Genomic DNA, 27,551 nt, shown 5'->3' on the forward strand with positions numbered 1-27,551 from the left:
ATCCCCTGTGTTCTCTCTTTTTGGGTGTTGTGGTCTGCAAAAGAGGCATTGAGTGGCAATCGTGTTCAGTCCATAGTCTACTTTCGACATGCATCTCCCCTCCTGGGAGGATCCTCCAAACACCCTTTATTTGGTGTTCCCTTCTCTATCTGAGCTGCCCTTTCCTCTAGAATGCCCGACTGGCCACTAAGCTATGGAGTAATCCTCCTGGTGCTGATCTCAGCTATTCTTGGGTATTAATCTCATATTTTGTTACTTTATATCCCCCAGATGAATGCAATCTATGAACAGCTTTGATACGATGTATCTAATGATGACTCGATTAAAACAATAAAAATTAAAAATAAAGAAATACATAACTGAGTACCTTTTTGTCGTTGGTTTTGTTTGGGAGCCACAACCAGCAGTTACTCAGGGCTCCACGCTCAAGGATCACTTCTGGAGGCGGACGGGGGCTTGGGAAATCATATGGAGTGCCAGGGATCAAACCTGGGCAAAGCACATGCAAAGCAAGCAGGCTACCTGCTGTCCCATCTCTCTGGCCCCATAAATGCCTCAGTTCTTAATGATGATCATAAACATCAGAAGTCATTGTGGTTGCTGGGTCCTCTTTTAAGGAAAAGGTTGGGGGAGAATTTGCCCTACCATTATAAAAATGCAGTTATCTGATAGCCACCAGCCATGGAACTACACTCCTCCAGGCAGTCCCCCCCCCCCAACACCCCAGCTTAAAACTGAACATAACAACCCAAGACAGGGCTCCTAATGGGAAATCTTTTCTCCTAAGCTCTCACTGTAGGTAAGCAAAGAGTATCAGATACACATCAAAGTCTGAGGCTCTTTCTGCACACAGCTGCTTCATCTCCCCCTTCAGAGGTGTCATATTAGCATCATAATCTGAAAGTCATCCCTTCCAAACTACTTCCCTGTCCTTTCATCTGTAACAGACATTTGTCCCCAATAAAGCTTCTAGACTCCTAAGGGAAACTATAGACCACACAATACAATTTGTTGAAAGATAAATTGAAAGAAAAAAGAGAGATAAATAGGAATGAGTGGATGGGAAAACATAAGAGACAGGGCAATCAAATATAAATATGGATTGCTTTTTAAAACTATTTTTAGTTAATTTTTAAATAAGTAATCTGAGCACTGAATTTTTAAGGATATAGAGAATTACTTTGCATTGGAATAGTGGTAGTGTGAGTGCACTTCATAGTTTTGCAATATTCTAAACTATATTAAAGATAATATTCTCCTAAATATCCATGTGGAGATGTTTATAAATTCAACTACATGATGTCTAGAAATTATTTAGACTTCTCAAGAAAAAAACAGGTAGGTCAAAGATGAAATAAATCTCTCTTGCAAAAAACTATATAATTCAAGAAGGTGTTATATAGCTTTTCAGACCCTAGGTTTACATAAAACCTTATTATTATTTCTATATATGGATAATGTTTTTCATTAAGAAATGTTTTTCATTGATGTTTTTCATTAAGAGTAGTGGGTTTTAAAAAGGTTTTTCAAATTTCCATTTCTCGTGCTCATTTTCATCACTTAGTACGAAAATTTAAGTGGCCAGACAAATGTTCTCTGTAGTAAAATTGTCTATAGGCCTGAAAGAAAATATTGTTAGAAAATATTGTTCTAAAGGTTGGAGTCTGATGCTACATGATGTTGCATGATCACTGACTCAAGGTCAGACTCTTAAAGGCATTAGAATGAATTCCTCCTTGTTTGATTGAGGAAGCAGCATAACCTAATGAGTACAGTGTGGGCTATGAGTCAGACTGCCTGGCTTTGCATCCCAGCAACTCCATTACTACTATGACCTTGGGCAAGTTATTTAACATCTCTGGGCCCCAGGGAGAAAAATCCTAACTACATAGTCTTGTTGAGAAGATTAAACAAGATAAGATACTTAGCACAGAACCTGGCAGAGTAAACATCAATAAAATGTTCACTGTTTCCAGTCAAACACTGGACAGGGTTGTGTAGCAGTAGCAGTAGTTTCCAGAACACTGTTTTGATGAAAACCTTGGAATGTACAAAATTCCTTAATGCCAGATGGCACTTTAGTTTAGATTAATCTTTAGACTTGCAATTAGTATATTGTACTATGCCAAGTTTTTTTCATGCAAACCTGCCTTGCTGCCTTTGGATCCAACTGTCTACTACAATAGTTTTCAACTTCTAGTTGGCACACCTAAAGTTAAGATAAGGTTTAATTTTTTTCAAGCTCTATTTTTCTCCTCTTTTCCCATTAATACACTCCATCACATACTGAATTTGGAATTGCAGAGCATATAAAACACTGAGCATCCTCCACCCAGATCCTCCAAATTCCAGTAGGCGGGGGTGACACCCAACAACTGGCCCCCTGGCGTCGTGTAATCCCATCAACGGCCAAGACTCAGAGACTATAAAAACCAGCTCTTGGAACCGCGCAGCCGCAAATGCGGCTGCGCGACATCCTATTATGACATCTTATTATCTCATTCCTACTTTGGACAAACTGGCAGGCTACCAAATGTAACCTGCCCACACGGCAGAGTGGCAAATTCCCCGTGGCATACCCAATATGCCAAATACCAGTAACAATGATGGGTCTCATTCTCCTAAAGAGCCTTGAATATAGCACTTTCTTAAAAATCTCAGGGCTGGGATGAAGGAGACGTAACTGGGGCCTGCTCGAGGCAATCGACGAATAACAGGATGGTCGTAATTCATGATAAAACACTGTGGGTACTCTAACAGTTTCTTCCCTTTGTTTACATCAATCCCTTCCTCCAACTCCCACTAGAACTCAATCAGCATGTACTGATTGTTATTAGTATGGGACTTAAAACATGTGGGCAGAGGGACTGGAGAGATAGTACAGCTGATAAGATACTTTCCTTGCACACAGTCAACATGGGTTCAACCCCTGGTATTCTATGTGATCGCCTGAACCCCATCAGGATTGATCCTTGAGGACAGAGTCAGGAGTAGTAAGCCCTGAACACCACCAGGTATGGGATACCTTTCATAAAAGAAAACAAGGTAAAACAAAACAAAATGGACAGAAATACAGTCACATAGGAGAGTTAGAGAAAACTATGCTGAAAATTTTGATGATGTTTGTAGAACAAGGTGGTATAATGAACAATAAGGATCAAAACAAATAATGTACTAGAGATATCTTACAACTGCAATAAGTTATATCTGCACATATATTGATCTTTAAATAGCTCACTTTCCCAAACTACAAAGGGCACAAAAGTTGCTAGGAAGGTAACAATATAATTTTGCAAATATAGCCAAAATGGTTTTTCTTATATTCATTGCCATGACTTTCTTTCTTTAGCTTCAAAAGTTTGGACTGCACAGTTTACTTCAAGTCCTCAGGTTTGGACAGTTCTTGTCTCAATCATTCTCTGATTTTCAGAACCTAATCTTCTAGAACACATGACCTCAGTTTGAGTTTACCAGGACTTCAGTATAAGTACCATTCCCTACTCTGAAGAGGAATATTTCTGTGCCAAATATTTCTGCTCCAAAGACTCCCCCACAGTGTGCAGAAGAGAGAAGAATATTACATAATCTATAAAAAAGTAGATACATTTTTAAAAATACCAATCTTCAAAGACTGCCACGGTCCTGTGGCATATTTAAGAACAATCTTAGCATGCATACTTTCATGAGGTTAGGGCACAAAGGCTAGGAAAGTTGTTCTGAATACATATTTCTATAACACAAAAAGGTTAGGTTTGACAATTTTATTTAAGTAATAAATCATGCTGACCATAATGATTTTAATAGATAAGATTTTAACTTTACTACCAGTTAATAAATTTTTAAAAATAAAAGATTTTTCTTGATATTCACAAAATATGTTAAATGGTTTTCTCTTTTTGGCATCTGAGTATTTATTCAACTGTTTATCTTAAATTGTCAGTTCAGATTGTGTGACCATATCGGTCCACACTGATGTTATTTGAAAACTATCTTTCAACACAAAGATTAAACTCAGTATCTGGGATTTAAAAAAAGTTTCTCAACTCCCCAAGCATTAGATCTGTTCTATAGAAAGTGATCATCGCTATCTAAAGTGGTCACCATTAGCTGCATGCATATGAGCATTGAATTTAAATGGAGATGAAATTTAAAGTTGTGTCCCAGTCATGCAAACACATTTCAGGTTCTCAATAGCCACACGTAGCTGAAGGCTACCATTTGAAACAATTCAGATACAGCATTCCATCATTGCAAAGTTTAACTGAATAGTCATGATTTACATTTGTTTTGTGGCTTGGATAACTTACTTTTTAAAATCTAATATTTATGCAATATTAGCTTTATACAATATTTATACAGTAGGTTAATAGACCTGTCAAAGTATTTAAAAACTTCATGAACATAACATGTAGTTCTTTAGTAAACTTGATTTTCACACCCGTCTTTAAAATTCTTTCAATTTGACAGCTTAAGATTTTCTTTTTAAAGAGAAGCATTTTCTTCTTAATATGTAGACTGATAAATCAAAGCATCATGTTTTACTGAGTAATTAGTCCTTCAATAATTCACACAAGTAATAGGTCATTTTGGGGTTTAACCCCTGCTTCCATTATTTCTGACCACAGGGTCCACTGACAGATGTCTCACTTTGGATGTACACAACAGAAGACTGGGATCTGTTTCACGTACATCTGTTCCCAAACAGCTTAGGCAGATTAATACTTAGAATGTACCCAGCTCTACTAAGTCCCACATAATCACTAACTGTTGTTGTTTTTAAATTAGTTATGTTTTATTCACATTTTAACATTTTTCTATTACCCTCATATTGCTAAATTTTCAGTAAATAAATTCACACATAAACTTAAAGCACAAGAAAGGCATATTGCTCTTCTCCTGTAACACAAATAATTTAAAGACCTTACTCTGAATCCCAGCTTTCTCAGGTTTTTTGATTCCAGCATAATTTAACTGAACTCAGACTGTCATGGTAATAATCCTTTGAAAAGAAAAATATCCCAAAATTGTAGAACCTGAGATAGTAAGTCTATGAAAAATGGAGTTTCAAATTATAATTTAGGTTAGAAGTATTTTAATTTAAACAATAATAAACAAAAATTACCTGCACAGAAATTTGACAATAAGACAGCAGAAATAAAATAGAATGGGAAAAAAAGGTAACTTAGTCCTTTCATCCATCATGAAAAATCTGCTTATGTCTACCCTTGGCCAACAATTTTCAATCAGAAAATGCTAGCCTTCTTTGAAAAGCAAGATTTGTGTTATAGTGACCATCCTTCTCTTATTATTGTACCCTGAAGCTGGAAGAGGGGAGCAAGTCTTAACCCATATCCCCATGGGGTTCCCCTAATTAGGAATTTATTAAGACAGCAAGATTCCTGCTGTAAAATATAAACACTCTTCCACACACAATAGTTGATTCCACTGATTAAATTTTACTCAGATTTATTAAAATGTCCTGATAGCCCAAAATGTATAGAACCGGCATTTTCTTTAAAATGCAACTTCACTTAGTTGAAGTCTTAAAGATAATACAAATTCCTCTTTTATTTTTTCCTTTTTGGGTCACACCCGGCGATGCTCAGGGGTTACTCCTGGCTTTTGCCCTCAGGAATTACTCCTGGCGGGGCACAGGGGACCATATGGGATGCTGGGAATCGACCCCGGATCAGCCGTGTGCAAGGCAAACGTCCTACCCACTGTGCTCTCGCTCCAGCTCCCAAATTTCTCATTTTTGAGAAGAGTAAACTATAACTCGGAAGGCTTCATTTACCCACAGCCATAGTTATATCTTGTTTGTTGAAGACAGGACTTCAAGTTCTTTGGTTGCTACTACAGAAATCTTTCCTATACCACAGATGGGCACAGAAATGTGGAACAGAGAGCCTATGAAAAAATCTGGAGCATTTTTCATACTTCAAGGTATTATCCACTAACAAATGGTGTTCTATCATGAAACAGAAAAGAGAGAATGTGTCATTTGTCTTTTCTGATATAGAGAACTTTAAATTGCTCATTCTTAAATGTTCTAAAATATGAGTTTAATGCAAGCTAGTCCTATTTATCACTATTTCTCCCCAATAGCAACTTTCCCTTTATGAGAATTGGTAATAACATTACACCAGACATACAACAAAAATATTCTGCTACAAAAATTCTTGTATCTTCCTCAATATTTTATTTAAAAACAAAGCTTTCCTTTAGGCAAACACATATTTCTATATGTTGGACTGGTTAGAATTTAGAACAATGTCAACAGGAAATCAATGATCCTTCTGAAAATATTGAACTCTGAAAATATCTAACCCAGTAAATAGTCCTCCCTTATTCATAGAATATATGTTTTAAGATTTCAATGGATGACAGTAACTACCGGTAGTACTGAAGCCAATATAAAGACAGAGTTCTTTCCAACACAACATGCCAAAAATAAAACTTGGTTCAAAAATTACGAATAATGTTAATAACTAAATCAGGATAACGACATCATGCTATAATACATGCTATAATTACAGTAAAAGTTGTATAAATGTGATCTATCTTTCTTTCAAAATCAACATTTTCAAAACATGGTTGGCCATGAGCAAATAAGCTCTTGATGTGAGAGGGAAATTACACAACCTATCTGTAGCAGTCTCCTGCCCCCATGCCTGGCTGTCCTCGCCAGGGCCCCTTGGAGGGGAGCGGGTTGAGTTTTCCTCCCCGCCCAGACCAGGGCTCCGATAGCTGAAGACCTCCAGAACCAGCCACCACCATGCTGAGACCACTCTCTGCACACATGAAGGTACCGGCAGAGGGACAAAACCACGCGGGTTCCCGGGCCGAGATCTCCAAGCCTACTCGGATTGGGGCTGGGCATCCTCCACCCAGATCCTCCAAATTCCAGTAGGCGGGGGTCACACCCACAAACTGGCACCATGTAATCCCATCAACGGCCAAGATTCAGAGACTATAAAACCCAGCTCCCGGAAGCACACGGCCACATTTGCAGCCACGCAACATCTTATCATCTCATTCCCACTTTAGACAAACTGGCAGGCTACCAAATGTAACCTGCGCACACGGCAGAGTCTGGCAAACTCCCCGTGGCGTACCCAATATGCCAAATACCAGTAACAATGAAGGCTCTCATTCTCCTAACTCTGAAAGAGCCTTGAATACGGCACTTTAAAAAAAATAATCTCAGGGCTAGGACGAAGAGACATTACTGGGGCCTGCTCAAGACAATCGACGAGTAACAGGATGGTTGTGATTGTGATTGATCTGTAGCATCTGTCCATAAGACTTTCTAAACAATCTTGTCAATATTTAGCAACTCAAAAACAGCACCTCCCTCTGCTTAAACAGTCTCTGGATTCAGACTTATCTGATCTTCTTTATTTTATTTCAGAACTCCCCTAATCTCTCTCTCCCTCCCATTGTCTCAGAATTTTCATAAAACCAGGCCACAGATAGCTGCTAACTTAGTATTTACTTTGTGAGTTTTTTTAAATATTACTATTCAATAAGATTTAACTTGTTAAAAAATCACAACAAAATAGTAAGAGATGTTCAAATCATATAAAAGTAAAATATAATGAGATTTTACTTCACTTAAGTTTTCTCCAAACAGATACGTCTATTTATATAGGGAGTCTATTTAATGTTGGTGATGCTAGGGTCAATTTATGCTCTTTTCAGAGCTTCCAACCAGCTGAACAAGATGAATCCTTCCTTCCATGACACTCACAGTGGAGAAGTAGGTCAAAATTAGCTTAATAATGTGTTTTTTTTAAAAAAGTTCTGATTTTTCAAAGAAAGAATTCATAGTTCACGGCAATTGATAAGGATAACTAAAAACAGTAGTGTAGTATTCAAATTACAATGAAGTGGAAGCAAGATCAAAGTTCATGATATTCATTAATCACTTGATCACTTGACTTCCTGTTAATCAACAATTTGCTTGAGTGGGTGCCAGTAACGTCTCCATTTGTCCCTGTCACGTGCTAGTGTAGCCCGATGGCATCTATTCATTCTAGGAACACAAAGAGACTCAAACCGATCGTTCAGGGTCTAGACAAAGAAGTCTGATCATCTGGTAGGTGGGCGGCCACGTGGTCTTTTGACATCCTGTGGAATCCAGTTGGTAATGGCTCTAGTCCAGCGGTCATCTCTAAATCTCATTACGTGTCCAGCCCATCTGATTTTCGACACCTTGGCAAACAAGACAGCGTTCCTGATTCTTAATAACATTCTCACCCTGTTTTCATAGGGCCCAGGTCTCTGAGGCGTATGTTAATGTAGGAAGAATAGTGAAATTGAAGAGATGTGCCCGGAGCCAGAGGCTCTTCGTCCTCTTAGCTATTTCTTGGACGCTCTTGAAGGTGTTTGAAAACTCTCTCTTCCTCCTGCGCAACTCAGGTGCCAGGTCATTTGTCATGTTGACTTCTCGACCTAGGTACACATAGCTGTTGCATTCGGAGATGGTTGTTCCATTGAGAGAGAATGTGGCATCAGGAATGAGGCTGTTTCTCATAAACATTGTCTTCGTAAGATTCAGCTGTAGTCCTACATTTCCACACTCACGGTCAAAGTCGGCCAGCATCTGTGCTGCTTGGCTAATATTTGGTGTTATTAAAATGATGTCATCAGCAAAGCGGAGGTGGTGTAGTTGCCGACCATTTATCTTCACTCCCATTCCTTCCCCTTCCAGTTGTCTCATGATGTTCTCGAGGGTGGCACTGAAGAGTTTCGGTGAAATGGTATCACCCTGCCGCACCCCTCTCTTGACATCGATGATCACTTCTTTGTAGAATGGTGAGATCCTGATAGTGAATCCATAATACAGCTTACAGAGGATCCTGATGTATTGAGTTTGAATGCCCTGATTGGCTAGGGCTTCGATGCCTGCTTGCATCTCAACAAAATCAAAGGCCTTCTTGAAATCAATGAACATTAGACAAAGCGGCATCTTGAACTCCTGAGAAACCTCAATGAGCTTGGTTATCGTGTGGATATGGTCGATGATGCTGAATCCTTTTTGGAACCCAACTTGTTTGCATGATTGTCCTTCATCCAGTGTTCTGCCAATCCTATTCAGGATGACTCGAGTGAACAGCTTGTAGATGACAAAATAGCAAGAGATGTTCAAAATAGGCACATAGGGTGATAGTTGCCAAGGTCGTAGATGTCTCCCTTCTTGTACAGTAGTACAGTCCTGCTGGTTTTCCATTGGGACGGAACCTTGCATTCAGACAGGTAGCATGTGAAGAGCCGAGCCAGCATACTGATGAGTACTGACGGCAGGTTCTTCAGGTATTCAGGTGTAACCTTGTCTGGGCCGGGTGCCATTTGTTTCTTTACCGACGAAAAGATGTGTCGGATTTCAGAAGGGAGAACATTAATAAATTTATTACTATTCCTTTGCAGTCTCTGCCCCCGCGCCTGGGTGTTCCTTCCCGGTGTCCCTTGGAGGGGAGCGGGTTGAGCTTTCCTCCCCGCCCCGACCAGGGCTACGGCAGCCGAAGACCTCCAGGACCAGCCACCACCATGCTGAGACCACTCTCCGCACACATGAAGGTACTGGCAGAGGGACAAAGCCACGCGGGTTCCGGGGCCGAGACCTCCAAGCCTACTCGAATTGGAGTCGAGCATCTTCCACCCAGATCCTCCAAATTCCAGTAGGCGGGGGTCACACCCACCACCTGGCCCCCTGGCGCCGTGTAATCCCATCAGCGGCCAAGACTCAGAGACTATAAAATCCAGATCCTGGAACCGCGCGGCCGCTACTTTGGACAAACTTGCAGGCTATCGAATGTAGCCTGCCCACAGGGCAGAGTCTGGCAAACTCCCCGTGGCGTACCAAATATGCCAAATACCAGTAACAATGATGGGTCTCATTCTCCTAAATAGCCTTGAATATAATCTCAGGGCTAGGATGAAAGAGACGTTACTGGGGCCTGCTCGAGGCAATCGACGAATAACAGGATGATGAAATGAAATGAAATGAAAAATAAATTCCTTTATTTAACAATTATAGACGGAACTTTGAAGAGTACCTAACATCCTTCATGAGTACCTAAATGGTTAATAAAACAGATGCTCTGAACATCTTCTCTTCTCTCTACCTAGATCCAATCTCTAATCTTTACCTGTTTGTTGCCATGCCTGGTCATACCATATGGCCTAATCTCATGGTCCCTTGCTCTCTGGCTTCTACTTGGCTTCGGATCATGGTCAGGGGCCAGAAAAGAGGGAATTTGGGAATTTAGTCCTTGCTTTTGATTCCCACATGACTGGATGAAGAAAATTAGCTAAGCTGAGACAAAGGCCATAGCTGCTGCCTAATGGCCTTCTCCACAGAGTCTCTATAGAACCCGGGTCCAGGCAACTTCTCCCTCCCCAAGCTACCTTGGGTCTAAGAGCAGTACCACCTGCCACTCTATTTCCAGTCCCAGGTATCTTTCCTTAGTCCTTCAACCGGTCTACATCTTTATAAATACTGTCTTTTGCAAATTCTTATCAAGTTATCCTAAAAGTCAAAGTTAAATATTCTGTTAACAGTAAAGTGATTTGTCAGTTCCAAAACTGACAGTTCCAAAAGTCCCCCAGTAGAAATTGATCTGGTGACACTGATAAAACCAGTGTTAATCAAGGGCAGAAAAATCAAATGAAGGAGATTCAGAAAAAGTAGAGCTGAAATCTGTCCCTTTACTTGCACATTTAGAAAGCTACGGCTAACCTTTGTCTGAGAAGTTTGAGCATAGAAAGAACAAGACTTAAGTAATCATGAAGTAAATCCTAAGAGATCAGCAGGTAAGGCATTTGCCTTGCATACAGTAGACCCAGGTTTGAACCTCAGTATTCCACCAGGAATAATTCCTGAATGCAGAGCCAGGAGTTAAACCCCGAGCACAGCAAGGTTGTGACACCGCCCCCCCCCCCACCATCGAGAGAGAGAGAGAGAGAGAGAGAGAGAGAGAGAGAGAGAGAGAGAGATGAGAGAGATGAGAGACAGAAGTTAGTAGAGACAGTGTGAGTAAACTCTCATTTTTTCTAGCAATTTATCGAAGAAAATGAGAAAGAGGCAAGTTAAAAGCTAGTGAACAGTTTACAGGATTCAGTGCAGGAGGTGGTTAGAATGAAGGGTTCCAAACAGCACTGCTGGAATGAAAGAGCTATTAAAAGGCAGGCTGAAATCCCAAGACTAGAATATGGGAGACAAGCTGCTAAAGGATGATAGGATAATTGGCTGTTCTTGAAGAGAGATGACAAACTTTCACAGTGAGGTCATGGACTGAGGCAAATGATGGTGTTTTATTCGAATCACAGTGAGTTGCAAAGTTACAAATGATAGTTCACATAGGTAGTGGTCAGTCAGATGGAAGAGCACTGGTCAATTTAAAGTTTTTATGTTGACAGTGACAATCTTCAACGTCAGGGCTTGGAATAATGGGGGCCCTGGACAGCACAACTTTACAGATGAGAGGGAAACGGGAAAGGGAAAACACCTTCAGCTACTCTACAGAGAAAGCTCAAATTCTTTACATTTGCCTTCAAGTTTCTCCCCATCTGGCCTCTATTGTTTAGTTAGATGCCCCCTACCCACCCTCTTTACACTTTGACAAGCTCTGTCAATTCAAACTCTGAGCAAGAAGTTTTTTATTTTTTGCCTTCATTTTATACAACCATAGCTACCACATATATAATGTATCCCAACCCATCCTCCAAATAATTCAGGTCTATCCAGTCTTTTATATGGAAATTTATTTGCAGGTGTAATTAAGAACCTCAAGACTTACTAACCTTATTAAATACAACTGTGAATCTAATGGCTTTGCTCCTGCAGAAGACAGACCATGGGAAAACAAAGGAGAGAGGAGCAATCTGCTATCAAAAGCCAAGAAATGTCAGGAGCCGCAAAAACGTGGAACAAAAAGAAAGGTTCTCTCCTAGACACTGCAGAGGGCATTCTATCTGACTTGCAGACATATTTGTTTCTGAATTTAAGCTTCAAAGTAAGAGAGAATAAGTTTTTGGACTTTGTTTTTCAATGGGGGATGAGTAGGGGCAGACCATCCTGGCTCTGTACTTAGGGATCATGTCTGATGATGCCAGGGATCAATGCCAGGTAAGCTGCATGCAAGACAAGTGTCCTACCTGCTGTACTATTTCTCTAGCCCCTTAACTTGTTGCTTTAAAGTGGAAATTCTATAGAATTTTTTTTGTAGCTCTAAAAATTAGACTGCAACTCTTCAAGAAATAATCCAACTTAAACTCTTTTTGGAAAACATTAAAATGCTTACTGTGTTGTTTTACCTTTTTTCAGAACATTGTATAACTGAATTGATATACTGTGTAGGCTTCCTAGATCAGCTTGTTTCACTTAATACATTGTAAGGTTTTTCTTTGTCTTGATAGCTCATTTATTTTTTTAGTGCTGATTAATTCGCTTTACTGGATAAAACTGCATGGGTGGTCTTGCGAGAGTTCCAGCTATCCTGAGGGAAACTTCGGAGGGAACCAGCTACTACATGGTTTGATTAGTCTTTCGCCCCTATACCCAGGTCGGATGACCGATTTGCATGTCAGGACCGCTACGGACCTCCACCAGAGTTTCCTCTGGCTTCGCCCTGCCCAGGCATAGGGCTGGAGCAATAGCACAGCGGTAGGACGTTTGCCTTGCGTGCAGCCAGCCGGCCAAGCCAGGTTCGATTCCTCCACTCCTCTCGGAGAGCCTGGCAAGCTACCGGGAGTATTCAATATGCTAAACACAGTAACAAGAAGTCTCATAATGGAGACGTTACTGGGCCCGCTCGAGCAAATCGATGAACAGCGGGAGGACAGTATGACAGACAGTGCTGATTAATATTTCACTGTCTGGATTGGTCCTAGTTAATTGATCCTTCTGCATATTGAAGAATTTTTTTTTTTGGTGGTGATGCAGGAGATAGAACTCAGCATCTCACATATGCAAGGCAAGTGCTCCACTGATGAACTACAGCCCCAGAAGAAAATTCTGGGTGCATACAATATTTGACAATTGTGAACAAGACTTATATAAACACTTCTGCATAGGATTTGATGTGGACTACAGTTTTCAGCTCCTTTGGTTAAGTGACAAGTACTTCTCAATGTGTCAAGAGTATGTTTTTTCTTATCAGGATTTACAAGACTTTAGTGATCAATTTTGCATTCCTATTAGCAATTAATCAGAGTTCCTATTGCTCCACATTCTCAACAATTATTGATGGTGTCAATATTCCTAAAAACAATTATTTGATTTGATTTGATCTTTTATTGAACCACAGTGAGTACACAGTTACAAAGTTGTTTATGATTGGGTTTCAGTCATATAATGTTCCAACTCCCATCCCTTCACTAATGTATATTGCCCATCACCAATATCCCCAGTTCCTCTCCTGCCCTCCTGCCCGCTTCTCTCTCTCTCTTTCTCTCTCTCTCTGGTTTGCAATACAGATACAAAAAAGTTATCAGTTAGGATAGCGAAGGAATCAGTATTATGATCATAGAAATGATCACTCTCGACAAGAACTGAGTGTTAAAAGTAGGTACAGGTTGCTTTTGTTCTTTTTTTGGATGTGGGCCAGTCTCTGTGGTGTGAGATCATATCTCTTTTTGTTGTTTAGATCTGCATCTCCCTGATGATTAGTGATGTAGAGCATTTTCTCATGTGTCTTTTAGCCATTCTGATTTCTTCTTTGGGAAAGTTTCTGTTCATTTCATCACCCCATTTTCTGATGGGGTTAGATGTTTTCTTCTTGTGGAGTTCAACCAGTGCTTTGTATATCCTTGATATCAACCCCTTATCAGATGGATATTGGGTAAATATCCTTTCCCATTCTGTAGATTATCTTTGTATTTTGGTCACTGTATCTTTTGAGGTGCAGAAGCTTCTTAATTTAAGTCCCATTTGTTTATCTGTTTCCACTTGGATGGTCAGTGGAGTGTCATCTTTGAAGATACCATTAGCCTCAATATCCTGGAGGGTTTTGGCAACTTTGTCTTAAATGTATCTTATGGATTTTGGCCTTATGTTGAGATCATTAATCCATTTTTTTCTGACTTTCGTGCATGGTGTTAAGTCGAGATCTAAGCCCATTTTTTTTTTTTTGCATGTGGTTGTCCAGTTATGCCAGTATCCTTTGTTAAAGAGGCTTTCCTTTCTCCACTTCACATTTCTTGCTCCCTTATCAAAGATTAGATGCTCATATACTTGGGGTTGTGTGTATAGATATTCCACCCTGTTCCATTGGTCTGTGGCCCTGCCTTTGGTCCAGTACCATGCTGTTTTAATTATTACTGATTTGTAGTAGAGTTTGAGGTTGTGGAGGGTGATGCCTTCCCACATCGTTTTCCCAAGAATTGCTTTAGCTATTTGTGGGAGTTTGTTGTTCCATATGAATTTCAGGAGTGTTTGATCTATTTCTTTGAAGAATTTCAAAAGCAAACTTTTGAAAGGACTCCCCTTTCACTGCTGGTGGGAATGCTGACTGGTTCAGCTCTTTTGGAAAACAGTATGGACGATTCTCAAAAAATTAGAAATTGAACTCCCATTTGACCCAGCTATACCACTTCTGGGAATATTTCCCAGAGAGGAAAAAAAGTACAGTTGAAATGACATTTGCACTTCTATGTTCATTGCTGCACTATTCACAACAGCCAAAATCTGGAAAAAACCCGAGTGCACGAGAACAGATGACTAGTTAAAGAAACTTTGGAACATCTACACAATGGTGTACTCTGCAGCTGTTAGAAAAGATGAAGTCATGAAATTTACATACAAGTGGTACTACGTGGAAAGTATCATGCTAAGTGAAATGGTCAGAAAGAGAGGGAAAGACATAGATTGCATTCATCTGGGGAATATAAAGTAACAAAATAGGAGAGTAACACCCAAAAATAGCCAAGTTCCAGGAGGTTCATTCCATGGCTTGGACGCCAGCCTTACATGCTAGGGGAAAAGGAAGCTCAGATAGAGAAGGAGCACCAAATAAAGGGTGTCAGGAGGATCCTCCCAGGATGAGAGATACATGCTGAAAGTAGACTATAGACCAAACATGATTGCCACTCATTGCATCTTTTGCAAACCACAACACCCAAAAGGAGAGAGAGAACAGAGGGGAATGCCCTGCCACAGTGGTGGGGTGGGAGGGATACTGGGAGCACTGGAGGTGGAGAATGAGCACTGGTGGAGGAATGGGTATTCAATCATTGTATAACTAAAACCCAACCACAAAAAATTGTAAGTCTACAACTGTACCTCATGGTATTTCACTAATAAAAATAATAATTAAAAATAGGTGTGGGGATAATACAAAAAGTGATTTTAATAGATACTTTGTAGATTCTCATTTAAATTTGCATTTCCTAGATGTCAAAAAAAAGAAAATATTTTCATATGCTTATTTGCTCTCTGTATATCTTCTTTGATAAGTTTTTATATCTCACAATTTGCAATCCTACAATAAATTTTAAATAAATAGAAAGTAAAAATAGAGGGACACACATATTCTATTGGTTCTGTTTCTCTGTAGAACCCTAGAACACATGTTGTTATAGATCGATCAAAACCCACAGAAGGTACAATACCAAAAGTAAGCTTCAACAAACTATAGAATCTAGGCAATAAACTGTCAATGTAGGTTCATTGAACAGTTGTAAAAATGTAGTAGGGAATGCTGATTATGGAAACTGCATATGCAGGTGGCAGGTGGTCTATGGGAGTCTATAAAGGTCTATACAACCTTTCTGTACCTTATGACCAGAACCTGGCCTTTGTAGTGATCCATGAACTGGTAGTTATAACCAAGGTGAAACACAATTATTTTAACCTTTTGACACTTGTGTATTGGTGGTTAATAATACTGATCTCTAGAAATCTTTGTATCCTCTGTTCAACTTTGCTATAAACTCCAAATTTCTCTAAAAACAAAATATTAAAGGATCATGGAGGTAGTTCATGGGTCAGGGGCATGCACAAGGAACAGAGCTTGACCTCTGGAACCTTACGGACCTTGGAGCCATGCCAAATATGACTTGATGGTACCCAGCATCACTGAGCCTGAGCACCAATCCATCCTCTCCTGCTGGCCAAGAATCATTAGAGTCCATAGGCCCCTAGAGCACTGTTAAGAAGGCATAACATTTTTAATTGATTTTTCAAAAGTGACTAAGGTTCTATGAGATTTTTAAAACTAAGTAATCTCACTGATTTAATGAAAAAGAAAACCCCTGAGTGATCTTGTGAACATTACATACATATGACCTATTTATACCCAACAGCCCACCATTTCCAATGCTGAAAAATTTAGCAGTTAATATGACCCCCCACTCTCCAATCACTCAACCCCATAATCTTCCCAAGTATAATAACCAAGATGTATTTTTCATTCCTCCATTTCTGAAACCAATCTTTCACCATTCACAATTCCAAGTTAGGGAATGATTCTCACACTTAAATCTTATTACCTAATACTGATTTGCGCTTCCCATTTTGCTTAGGTAACACATCTCTTATTTTCTTCTATAATTACAAGTTCTTGCAATACCTCCAGTTTTTCTCTGATTTTTTTGTTTTTCTTGTATGAGACCCTCCGAAGCAGTGCTCAGGAAACCTGGGCCCTCTTGGTGGCATTTAATACTAATACAACCAGATTATCTCTGTAGTACTATACCTCAAATTTTAGAGATACAATGTAGTTTACATTTTAGGCATTTGTTGCAAAAAATGAAAAAAAGATAGTATACGTAGAATGAAGAAAATAAAACCAAAGAGATCTTGTTTTGTTTGGAGATCACACCTGTTAGTCTTCAGGGTTTAATCCTGGCTCCTTTACTCAGGGGTCACTCCTGGTGGGGCTCAGAGAACATATGTGATTTTGGGGAACCAAACCTGGATAGGTCATGTGCAAAGCAAGTAACATACCCACTGTACTATCTCTCCAGTTCAAAAACCAAAAAGATTTTTTTTTTGGAGGCAGGGGTTGGGGCACACAATAGTACTCAGGGCTTACTCCTAGCTCAGCACTCAGGGATCACTCCTGGTGAGGCTCAGGGACTCTCTGAAGTGCTGGGGATTGAAATGAGGTTGGCCATATCCAAGTCAAGTGCCCTACCTGCTCCCATCCAAAACCAAAGAGGTTTTTAGAGCAAAATCAAACATGTAACGTTCAGAGTTCTAGCTGTCAAGATGTTCACTTAAATCTCATTGCCAGAATGAAAAGCAAGTCTAGCGGTCTTTAACACTAATAGAAAACAACATTTTTTGAGGGCCTGAGAGATAGCACAGGTGTTAAGGCACATGCATTGCCTTCTGCCAACCCCCTGAAGCATCCGTGTCCCACCCAGGAGGTCAGGTGGCCCAGGTAATTCCCCAGTACCAGAGGCCCAACGCAGCACCACATTTTCAGGTGCTTGCACTGACCGTCAGGCACAGCTAGCTAAGACTCTCAGCTCTGAGATCCCTTCTTTAAGGAGGGGTCCCATGGCCTCCTGAGCACTACCTGAGAAACCAAAATACCAAATAAAAAACATATTTTTATTTACTTTGTCTTGATTTAAAATAAGATGGGCTTGACTTGTAAATTCAAAAGCAATAGGAAGTCACTTCCTTCCCTAGTATCATCTTTGTAATTTTGAAGCTTATGACTTCTGTTTTCTTATGTTAGTATGAAAAAAAGCATAATTTTTTTTCTGGTAAGTGTAATTCTATTTCTTCTCTATTTTTCTGATAATGCATATCTTGTGCTAGTAGACATGACTAAAACTTTTTAAGCACCTTTTTGCAATATATGTGCTTTCCCTCTACAGAGTACTGCAGCACTCATTTGTCTGACCCCATTGCACAATGTCTTTTTTTAATTACCTAGTATTTCACCTTTCTTTCTTTAAGTTAAATAAGCTCTTGTGGATGAATCTAAAAATTGTTATTATGACCTTCTATACTGCAAAACTTCAAAATTCATACAGGCCTTAAAACTAAGTAGATGATCTTATGTCCATATATCTAACTTTTAACTCAAAGGCTCGAGAAAAAAATCCTCAATGATTTTCAGATCACCGACAAACAGGCTCAGGTCAAAGTTAGTTTTAGTTCAATGAATCAGCAGGCCAGTCAGAAACAGATAGTTGGTGCTATTAACTTTTTCCTCTTTAGATATTTTTTGTAAGAAACTTGAAGCCAGTACCTTTTTAGCAGTTTTGGTTTTGTATGTGTAATATAATTAACACATTGTGTCTTGCTTTCTGGTGGGAAGAATAAAATTAAATTTAGTTTTATATTTTGGTGGGGTTGGGGGGAGGCTCATTCAGTTGTGTCCTAAAAGCTTATTCCTGCTTCTGTGCTCAAGGATCTCTCCTGACAGGCTGGGAGGACCATATGGAGTTCAGTGGATTTAACCCAGGTTGGCCGTGTACAAGGCAAGCGCCCTAACTGCTACACTATCGCTCTTGCCCCATAAATCTGTATCTAGATAGAATAGTGTATAGAATAGTGCAGCATATCCCAAGGTTTTCTCTAAATTTCTAGACTAAGAACTGAGACACTTTTTTGTTGTTGTTAGAATATAACATTACAGCACCTAGATGGAAAAAAAGGGTTTTAAGTCAAGAAAAGAAGGACGCATGGAAACAACAAGGAAACAGCACGGTGATGTCTGCACTACAAGTCCAAAAATTTGACTGAAGGTTTGACTCTAGACAATGGGGACCCAGAGAGACCCCAAAGCACTGTCTTTAACATTCGCAGCAGTCAGCAAAGCGCGAGCAGGATTCAGAAGCAGAAGTGGGAGTACTCTGCGAAGTGCTATCTGGAGTTGGGAGGGTGAAGACTTCAGCCTGGAGAGGAGCAGATGATTCTCCGGTGTTTGGAAACCAGTTCCCCTAGGGACTGGCTCAAACCTGCGACGCAACGCAGAAGTCAACCAGGACTCGGGATGCACCGAAGCTGCAAGCCAAGGGGTGGGGCGGAGAGTGGGGAGGCCGGGCGAGGGGTGGGGAGGGACGTTCAGGATTCGGGACGGGGCAGGAGGGATGCACACCGCCGGACCTCTGAGCTGCTAGCCGAGCAGAGGAGAAGCTTTGGGAGCTGCGGGAGGCTGAGTGGGGCAGGGACTGGGGCGCAGGGACCAGACTGCGCAAAGCTGACCACGACGCGGGGACCCACACTCACCCCCGGGGCGCACCGGCTCGATGGGCCGCCACCTCAAGACCCGCTCGCTCAGCACCACATCACAGCTGTCCCTTCCGATCTCGAAGATACCCCGGAGCAGAATCTGCTCGGCCGCCGCCTCTGGTCTCCGCGAGGATGCCCAAAGCGCCGCGGGCACTGGAGCAGCGGCCGAGGGCGCCTCTTCCTCCCGGCAGCCCTCCTGGACGCTCACCCGACTGCCACGCCTCCGCCGGAGCATGGCAGGGCTGCTGACCGGGTCGGAGCCAAGGTGCCCGGGGAGGCCTTTGCAAGCAGAGGCAGAGGACGTAGCTGCACCTCTCGGGCTGCGTCCGGCGCTGCCGTAGCAACGGCGCGCGGGGGCCCTGAGCTCCGGGAGGGGAGGGGAGGGGAGGGGAGGGGCGGGGCGGGAGGGACGGGCGGGGCCGTCCAGTCTAATCCTGAGATCCGGCCCTCCAGGCTCTGGCCCCTGCCCCTACCCAAGAAGATGATGCTTGGCTCCCTCTTTTAAGCCCCTCCGCTGGAAGATATTTGGCTCAAACTTGACTCGAAGAGTTCAGTCCTTTCTTGGAACAGCGCTTCTCAGACTTTGGCTCTCTCTCCCAAGGAATCTTGCTGAAACGTAGCTTCTTCTGGAAAAGGTCCGGGTTAAGTCCAAAACAGGACTGGGGCAGGCCACCGCCCCCGACCCATTCAGTGCCCGGGGCGTTCCAAGCGGTCTTCTGCCAGTTCTTTCCCAGCGACTCTTCCGAAGCTCACTGTGGTTAGCTGGATTTTGTGCAGCTGGTATAGCGTGGGAAAGTTCCTTTCTCAAAAGGCCTGCAAGGAAAGACGAGTCGGGTTTCCACACATTCTCCTCTGACAAATGGAGTATTAGAGGAAGATGTCCCCAGTTCACAAAAAATCCTGCTCTCCCAGCGGATACCGCCTTGCCTGCCTGCCTTTGCTTGTATCTGACGTTCCCTGGAGAGGATTGGAGCAGTAGGGCTTTTCCTCCCTCGGGCCTCTGCTGTGTTGCCCTGTTACCTGGAAATACAATACAGGGAGCCCCAGGGGGTTCTCCCTGCACCTTATCCCCATAGCTGAAATAGAAGAAATTAGTTCTTTGTCGATTTAGAAAGTGCAGTATGAAATATAGTGGTTCTCAATCTTTGTTACACGTTGAGTTTTTCAACACCCTGATGCCCAGGCTGTACTGGGGTCTCTGGGGATGAGCATCAGACCTCAGGAATGTTTCAGGCTCCCCAGGGTATTCCAGCGTTCAGTAAGAAAATCACTGCTCTAAAGTGTATTAACTGGGAGCTGACAGCTGAGTATCGTGAAACCATCAGGAAGAAAATATGTTCTGGGGAAAGAAGAAAGAGTCATAAATAAATTTTTGTAAGTTCAGAATCTTTGCATTGAGGAAAGTGAGGGGCGAGAGAATTTAAACGAAGATTAGATGCATAGTTATGGATCTAGTTGCAGCAGTTCTGGCTCCACAGCAAATTCAGACAAGAGCTAATGGTATCAGGAGTTCTTCAACATGCTCTGTTAAAACTGGGATTTCTTGTGGAGAGATTGCACAAGGATTAAGTCTCTTACCTTGTAGGTGGCCCATCCTGGAATGCCCAGAATCTCATGTGATCTCCCCACTCCCACCACCACCAGAAATAATACCTGAGCACAGAGCCAGGAGTATGTCCTAAGCATGGCTAGGTATGGCCCCCAAACAATAGAAACCATTGGATTTCAAAAAATAAAAACAGAAAGGTTAACAGTAGGATTGGTCAAACCCTATGGATCTTAAAGCATGTGTGGCAGTTGAGCTAGGACACTTACAGTTTAATGCTCCAAAATAAATACCCAAGTTCTTAGACTGAGCTGACTGCAGGAGTAATTCTTGGAGCTGAAATCAAGAAGCTTCTGAATCTTTTACAGCTTCAAGTGGGGTCTCAGCAATCATTCATGGGAAAAGCTGGGGCCTCAGCATGAGGTAAATTTCTGGAATCAGCATCTTGTGTTTAGAGCTATGGGGCAAGCAACACAATTAGAAGTCTTGGGAGTTTTAGAAGTTCACTGAGACTAAGAGCAGATAGAAGAAAGCGGTGGCTTCTTCTATCTAGGTTCTTAGGTACATGTAAGGCATTTAGGATATTTGGACGTGTCAAGCTGCCCTTTTTTAAGCCTCAGCTGGTTCAAACCATCAGAAACCTCTGAGGCAAGGGTATGGTTCAGTGGTGAAGTAAATGCCTTACATGCACCTAAGAGCCTAGATTTATCCCTGCCACAGCTTTACAGTTCTTAAGACCGGAAGTGGTAAGGATTGTGCTCCAGCCTTTCTTTTCCATGGCCTATACTAGAGTGACTTCCCCACGCGTCAGCAATAGGGAACTCAGTTTAGGGATATTCAAGGCCCCTCAACAAATGTCACCAGTCACCACCACCCTCAAAACATCCATCAGCTTCCTTGACACCTCACAAGGTCACCCAATAAGCATTTGAAATGTAGTTATAAAAAATTGCGCTCATGTCTGAAGGAAGGAAGAAATGAGGAGGGAGGGAGGGAAGGAAGGAAGGAAGGAAGGAAGGAAGGAAGGAAGGAAGGAAGGAAGGTTGTTTCTGAGGTTTCCTGGTTAGCACTAGTCAGATGATCTGCACAGAAACTGTACCTACCTTAAGGAAAAGTGAGTTTGAGCCCCTCCCCTTCTCTTCTCTTTCTTACACACACACACACACACACACACACACACACACACACACACACACACACATAGCTTACTCACTTGCCTTTCTAGTTGCTAGATCAAATGCTGATTATTTTGTAAGACAACTAAGATCTCTAAATTTCTTCTAATGAACTTAGTTTTGGAACAACACTTACATGCAATTGATGTACTGGCAAATTCAGTTGATCCCATCTATACTGGAACTAGATTCCTTTTGGCCCACTTTCATCCTAATTTGGCCCTGCCTCTCTGATCAGGAGAGCTTCAATCACCTTCCAGCCCATCTCTTTGCTTTCTCCTTTCCCTTCCTTTCCCCTGCCCTTCCCCCCACCCAGAATCTATTATTCACTAAGCAGTCCATTGCTCCTAAAAGTAACAAGCATATCACTCTCTGCTCATAACCTTCTTGAGACTTCCCATCAGTCTTGAAATAGAATGAAAACACTTGGCAATGCTACAAGACCTTCCTATATAGTATTGCCCCTGGCTAACTCTTCTAGGTGACCTAATGGATCACCCCCTTGTTCTTTCATACAAGCCTTCTTAAATGTCCTTAGACATTGTGAATAGAGAGCAATTGCCTTGTTCCCTCTATCTGGAATATTTGTGTTCTCAGCTAACCAAATGGCAAATGGCTCACTATTTTGTTTCATTCATTTTTCTGCTCTAAAGTAACCTCCATTAAGGAGCCATTACTGAGCATCCTCCAGTTCTTACCATCCTGCAACCTGTATATTACCAATTACCAATAACAAATTGCCACAAGCATAGCAACTAAAAACAACACAGATATATTACTTTATTTTGCTGAAGATTAGGAAATTTGAAACTCAGGAACTTTAGGCCATTTTCTCTGGTCTAAAATAAAGTGGTATTAGGTGTTCATTCCACCTTCCAACTTCTAGAGATTGTTTGCATTTCTTAACTTGTGACCCTTTCTTTTTCTTCAGAGTAATATTCTCTTCCTTCTTCTGTCCTTTATTTCTTTTACTGGCTTTGACCTTCCCTATTTTTAATTATAACCCCTGTGTTTACATTGGGCTTACCATAATAATTAATGTTTCACTGCATCTAAAAAGTCCCTTTTGCTTTCATGCAAGAAAACATATACACAGGGTCTGAGGATTTAAACACAAGTGTCTGTTGGCCACCATTAATATTTCCTATCACCCCTGTTTTATTTTTAATCCCTAATTATTGCCATTGTTATATATTTACTTGTTTATTGTCTAGTCTCCCTGATTGAATTAATACACTTAGAACAGTCCTGAAAAGTAAGAAACAATAAACGTTGCCTGGAACATTGGAATAAATCTACTTGATGGCAAAGGATTTTTGTTGGATTCTTAGCTTTGAACAAAGTACCTAGTACATTGCAACTGCTCAAGAAATAACTGCAGAAAATTCCTTTTACACTTATCTATAATAATTATAAAACACCCCCAAAATGTTTTCTCCCTAGTTCTTGATAACAAATTTCCCATAAGTGATATATTTATAGCATCATATATATTATACATATCCCATATAAATGTGTAAAAATTGTGATCCAAGAAAATTTCCTGACGCCTTCTGAGCATTGATTTTTCTGCTTTGGCTAAAGTTTGGTTCTTTTTGGGCCATGAAACAAGAGTTTTACCTTAACATCCACAAGGTTGCTTCATGATTTAAGGAAAGGTCTATAAACAGTCTTCATTCTTCAGAAATTTATGTGTAAAATTTCAGAAACTTATGTCTGAACAAGTGCTTTGTAAAACTCTCCACTTTTCTTAATATTGTCTTTCAAGTGGCCATCAAGTAGAACCCAGTGAAAGGGTCCTAATAAGACAGCTGCTGAATTCAAGACCACTACCTCAATAATGACCACACCTCTGAAGGTAAATCCATAGTCAACAGACATTCAGATTTGCTAAAAGACAACTGGAGATATAGTACAGTGGGTTGGGTACTTGCCTTGTACATGGGCAATTTAGGTTTAATCTCTGGAATCCCATATGGTCACCCTAACCCTGCCAAGAGTGATCCCTGAGCACAGAGCCAGGATTAAGCCTTGAGCACTGCTGGGTGTGGCCCCAGAAGAAAACAACACAAAACAAAAACATCTGCTAAAAATGCAAGTTACAAGAAAGTTGCAGGGATAAATTTTGCAATGTGGAGAATCATACTTTACTCTCTTTGATCTCCCCAAAATCTCTGTTCTCAAAGTTTGAAATTTGTGTAACAGTGGTTGTCTTTGTGTTCAAATTGCCATCGACGTAGTTCTTTTTCAAGCTCCTATTTTTTTGTATATTTTAGATCTGTGGCACTGTAGCACTGCCCTCCCATTGTTTTGCTCTAGCGGGCCCAGTAACAAGTCTCCATTGTGAGACTTGTTACTGTATTTGGCATATCGAATACATCACGGGTGGCTTGCCAGACTTTGCCTTGCGGGCGAGATACTCTCGGTAGCTTGCCAGGCTCTAGAGTAACTAAATTCAATGACCATAAAATCCAAACTCCTACCATGAGTTCTTAGACCTGGGTGAATTGTTTCCTATCCATCTCCACAAATCTTCCTATATTTATGCCCAAACTCATTAGCCACATTTCTCAAATAAACCAAGTTCATTTCTTAAACAGGGCTTTTGTGGTTTACTTTGTCAGAAACACTTTTCACCATGCGAGTCAGATCAATTGCATATTACTCCTCTCATAGGGTCTTTCCTTACCAATCAATCAAAAGTTGACCCATAATCAATATTATTTTTTCATTATACATCCCACTATCTAAAACTATACAGCTTATTTGTTCATTTATTTTTCATCTGTCTCCCCCCTCCTAACAAATTGATACCTCAATGAGAACAGGAACCTAGTCATTTTGTTTATGAGTCCATCACTTTTACCTAAAACAGTGCCTTTACCATAGCATATGCTTAATAGATATGTTGGATGCATGAATGAATAAGCTAGCTTTCATAAATTTCTGTCCATAAAGGTTGGAGCTGCACAAGCTTCTTTTAATTTTGAATGTATGTTTCTTAAAATCTAATTACGTCAACTCCTTTGGAAATGTTACATTTTTTTATCCATTATATATAAATATATAATGTATGATGAGTTTCTCTATATCTGATATTGTCAGAGATGTCTCATGGGGAATTTCAAAAAAGAAAATTTGTGGCATTTAATTTTCTGTGTGAATATATTGGGTTAAATGAGTTCTACTTACTTTCATCTCCCAGTCATTCTGAGGTTAAATGGGAACACTGACAATGTGTCCAGAGGATTGCTTCCTTCTCATGCTGAGTGGAGATTTTGTCAGAATGTTCCTGGTATTCTGACTCCTGCTGCCTAAAAGGTAGAGAGCCATATGTCCCTATAATGATTACAGAGGCAAAAAATAGAATTCCATCATTTCAGGATATCATACCTCCTTCCTGTGCCTTTTTTTTGAAATCAGATTAAAATTGTTTTTTTAAGTGTTCAAAGATGTCTGAATAAAGACAACTAATTTAGTTTAGCTTATTCTGAAATCATAAAAAATTTACCAAAAGTTGGGTTAGTCTACACAAAAACTGAATTAAAATGGCAGTGAACAAAGCTTTCACATTATGCATATGCACAAAATATGAACACCCAACAGATTGGAGGCCGTGAGATACAGCAATGTTGGGGGAGCAACTTACAATTGGGAAGAGTGTTGAACTTTACCCTGAAGAGCAACGGTTGCTGCCTGAAGCATCAAATACCTCAGTCCTATGATTCTATACTTACAACCTAGAAATAAGAGGAAGAAATTATAGGGTACAGTTAGGAATCCAATCACTGACAGGTGCCATCTTGACCTCTCTTCACCTCACTGTTAGCGGTATTTGTGGATGAGGTGGTGAAAGCATTCTCCATAGTTATAGATCCCAAGGGTAAAATTTTTAATAATTCCACCCACTCTTAGCAAATAGTTAACTATCTAGGAACAGAGAAACAATTACAAGAGTACTTTCTACAGGAAGAGCTGATTCTTGGCAGTCCCATATCTGACTTCAGTAAGTCATGCCTCTACAGATAGAAAATACCCTTTGGATATGCCAAAGGGGTTTCCACTGCTTATTGGGGTTCCCCATCGCCAATTATGCAGCTTTGCCAGCCCATGGAAGCCAGGCACTGCTCCCTACTAGCTCCAAAGGCGAGAGCTCTGTCACCAGCTGAGACAGTGTTTCTAGCCTTCTCTTAAACCTTCCCCAATATAGGATTCCCAGCTACTGCTCACATCCATGTGACCAAGGAAAGCCTAGTTGATGTTAAGCACTAATAACCTTAACTTTTTTATCATCTCCCAGATCCATTCAAACTTAGTGCCACAACAAGTTTAGGTTGTGCAGACACCACGTTCTACCAAAGCCCTAGTAAAGCCTCAAATATAACAGTGAGATGGAGGAACTTGCCTATACTGATGAATCAGGACAACCACTTAGAATGAACTGCAAATATAAAAGAGTTAGTCAAACTACCAGAAGATTTCAAAGCAACAGTGATACTCACTGCAATAGGATCAAAGGAAGGAAGCTTCAATAAATCAGATAATGTGTTATAAATAACGTAATTAAATAAATATTGGAAGAGTCCAAGAGAAAATCATAGAACTAAAGAAAATAGTAGCTGAGAGCTGTGAAGATCATATGGGGTCACTTACCTTGCTTGCTTCAACCTCTAATTCCATCCCTAGCACATATATGGTTCTCTGAGCACTGTCAGATGTAGTTCAATGCTTGCCCCCATAACAAAAACATGAACTGAAAAACAGACGAGAGAGAGAGAGAGAAAGAGAACAAGAGAGAGAGACACAGAGAGAGAGATACACACAGTCATAAAATGAAAATAAATAACAAAATCAGTGAACTCAAAGATAAAGTAGTGGAAACCATCCAAAAAGCCCAGAAAAAATATAAAAGAAACAGTACAACAGAGGTAGCATATGAGAAGTGTAAGACACACACACACACACACACAAAACACACTTTTGCATTATAGTTTTTCTAAAGGAAAGAGAAAGAAGGGGAAATTTATTATTTGAAAAAATACTGGCCTTGGGCTTTCCTGAGCTCAGAAATGAGTTCGATATCCATATCTAGAAAACTCACTGGTTGGAATATCCGTACACACCACCCAAATATATGAACATCTAATCTTTGATAAGGGAGCAAGAAATGTGAAGTGGAACAAGGAAAGCCTCTGCAACAAATGGTGCTGGCATAACTAAACAACCACATGCAAAAAAAATGGGCTTAGACCTTGACCTAACACCATGCACAACAGTCAGATCAAAATGGATTAAAGATCTCAACATCAGGCCAAAATCCATAAGATACATTAAAGACAAGATCGGCAAAACGCTCCACAATATTGAGGCTACGGTATCTTCAAAGTCAACACTCCACTGACCAACCAAGTGGAAACAGAGATAAACAAATGAAACTAACTTAAATTAAGAAGCTTCTGCACCTCAAAAGATACAATAACCAGAATACAAAGCCAATCTACAGAAGGGGAAAGGATATTTATCCAATACCCATCTGATAAGGGGTTGAGTGAGATCAAGGACATACAAAGCACTGGTTGAACTCTACAAGAAGAAAACATCTAACCTCATCAAAAAAATGGGGTGATGAAATGAA

At 40.7% G+C, this 27,551-nt stretch overlaps 1 protein-coding gene across 1 annotated transcript in view; it reads right to left on the minus strand.

Annotated features, from left to right (window-relative positions):
- The window catches only part of CERKL (ceramide kinase like), a 127,536-nt gene extending 108,106 nt beyond the window's left edge, over positions 1 to 19,430 (minus strand). Inside the window, exon 1 of the mRNA XM_056110409.1 lies at positions 19,193 to 19,430. Coding sequence (XP_055966384.1) covers positions 19,193 to 19,430 — 238 coding nt within the window. The remainder of the gene's footprint in view (positions 1 to 19,192) is intronic.
- Between the last annotated feature and the right edge of the window lie 8,121 nt (positions 19,431 to 27,551).

This window comes from Sorex fumeus, unplaced genomic scaffold (genome assembly GCF_029834395.1).
Source record: "Sorex fumeus unplaced genomic scaffold, SorFum_2.1 ptg000009l, whole genome shotgun sequence".
NCBI classification, from domain to species: domain Eukaryota; kingdom Metazoa; phylum Chordata; class Mammalia; order Eulipotyphla; family Soricidae; genus Sorex; species Sorex fumeus.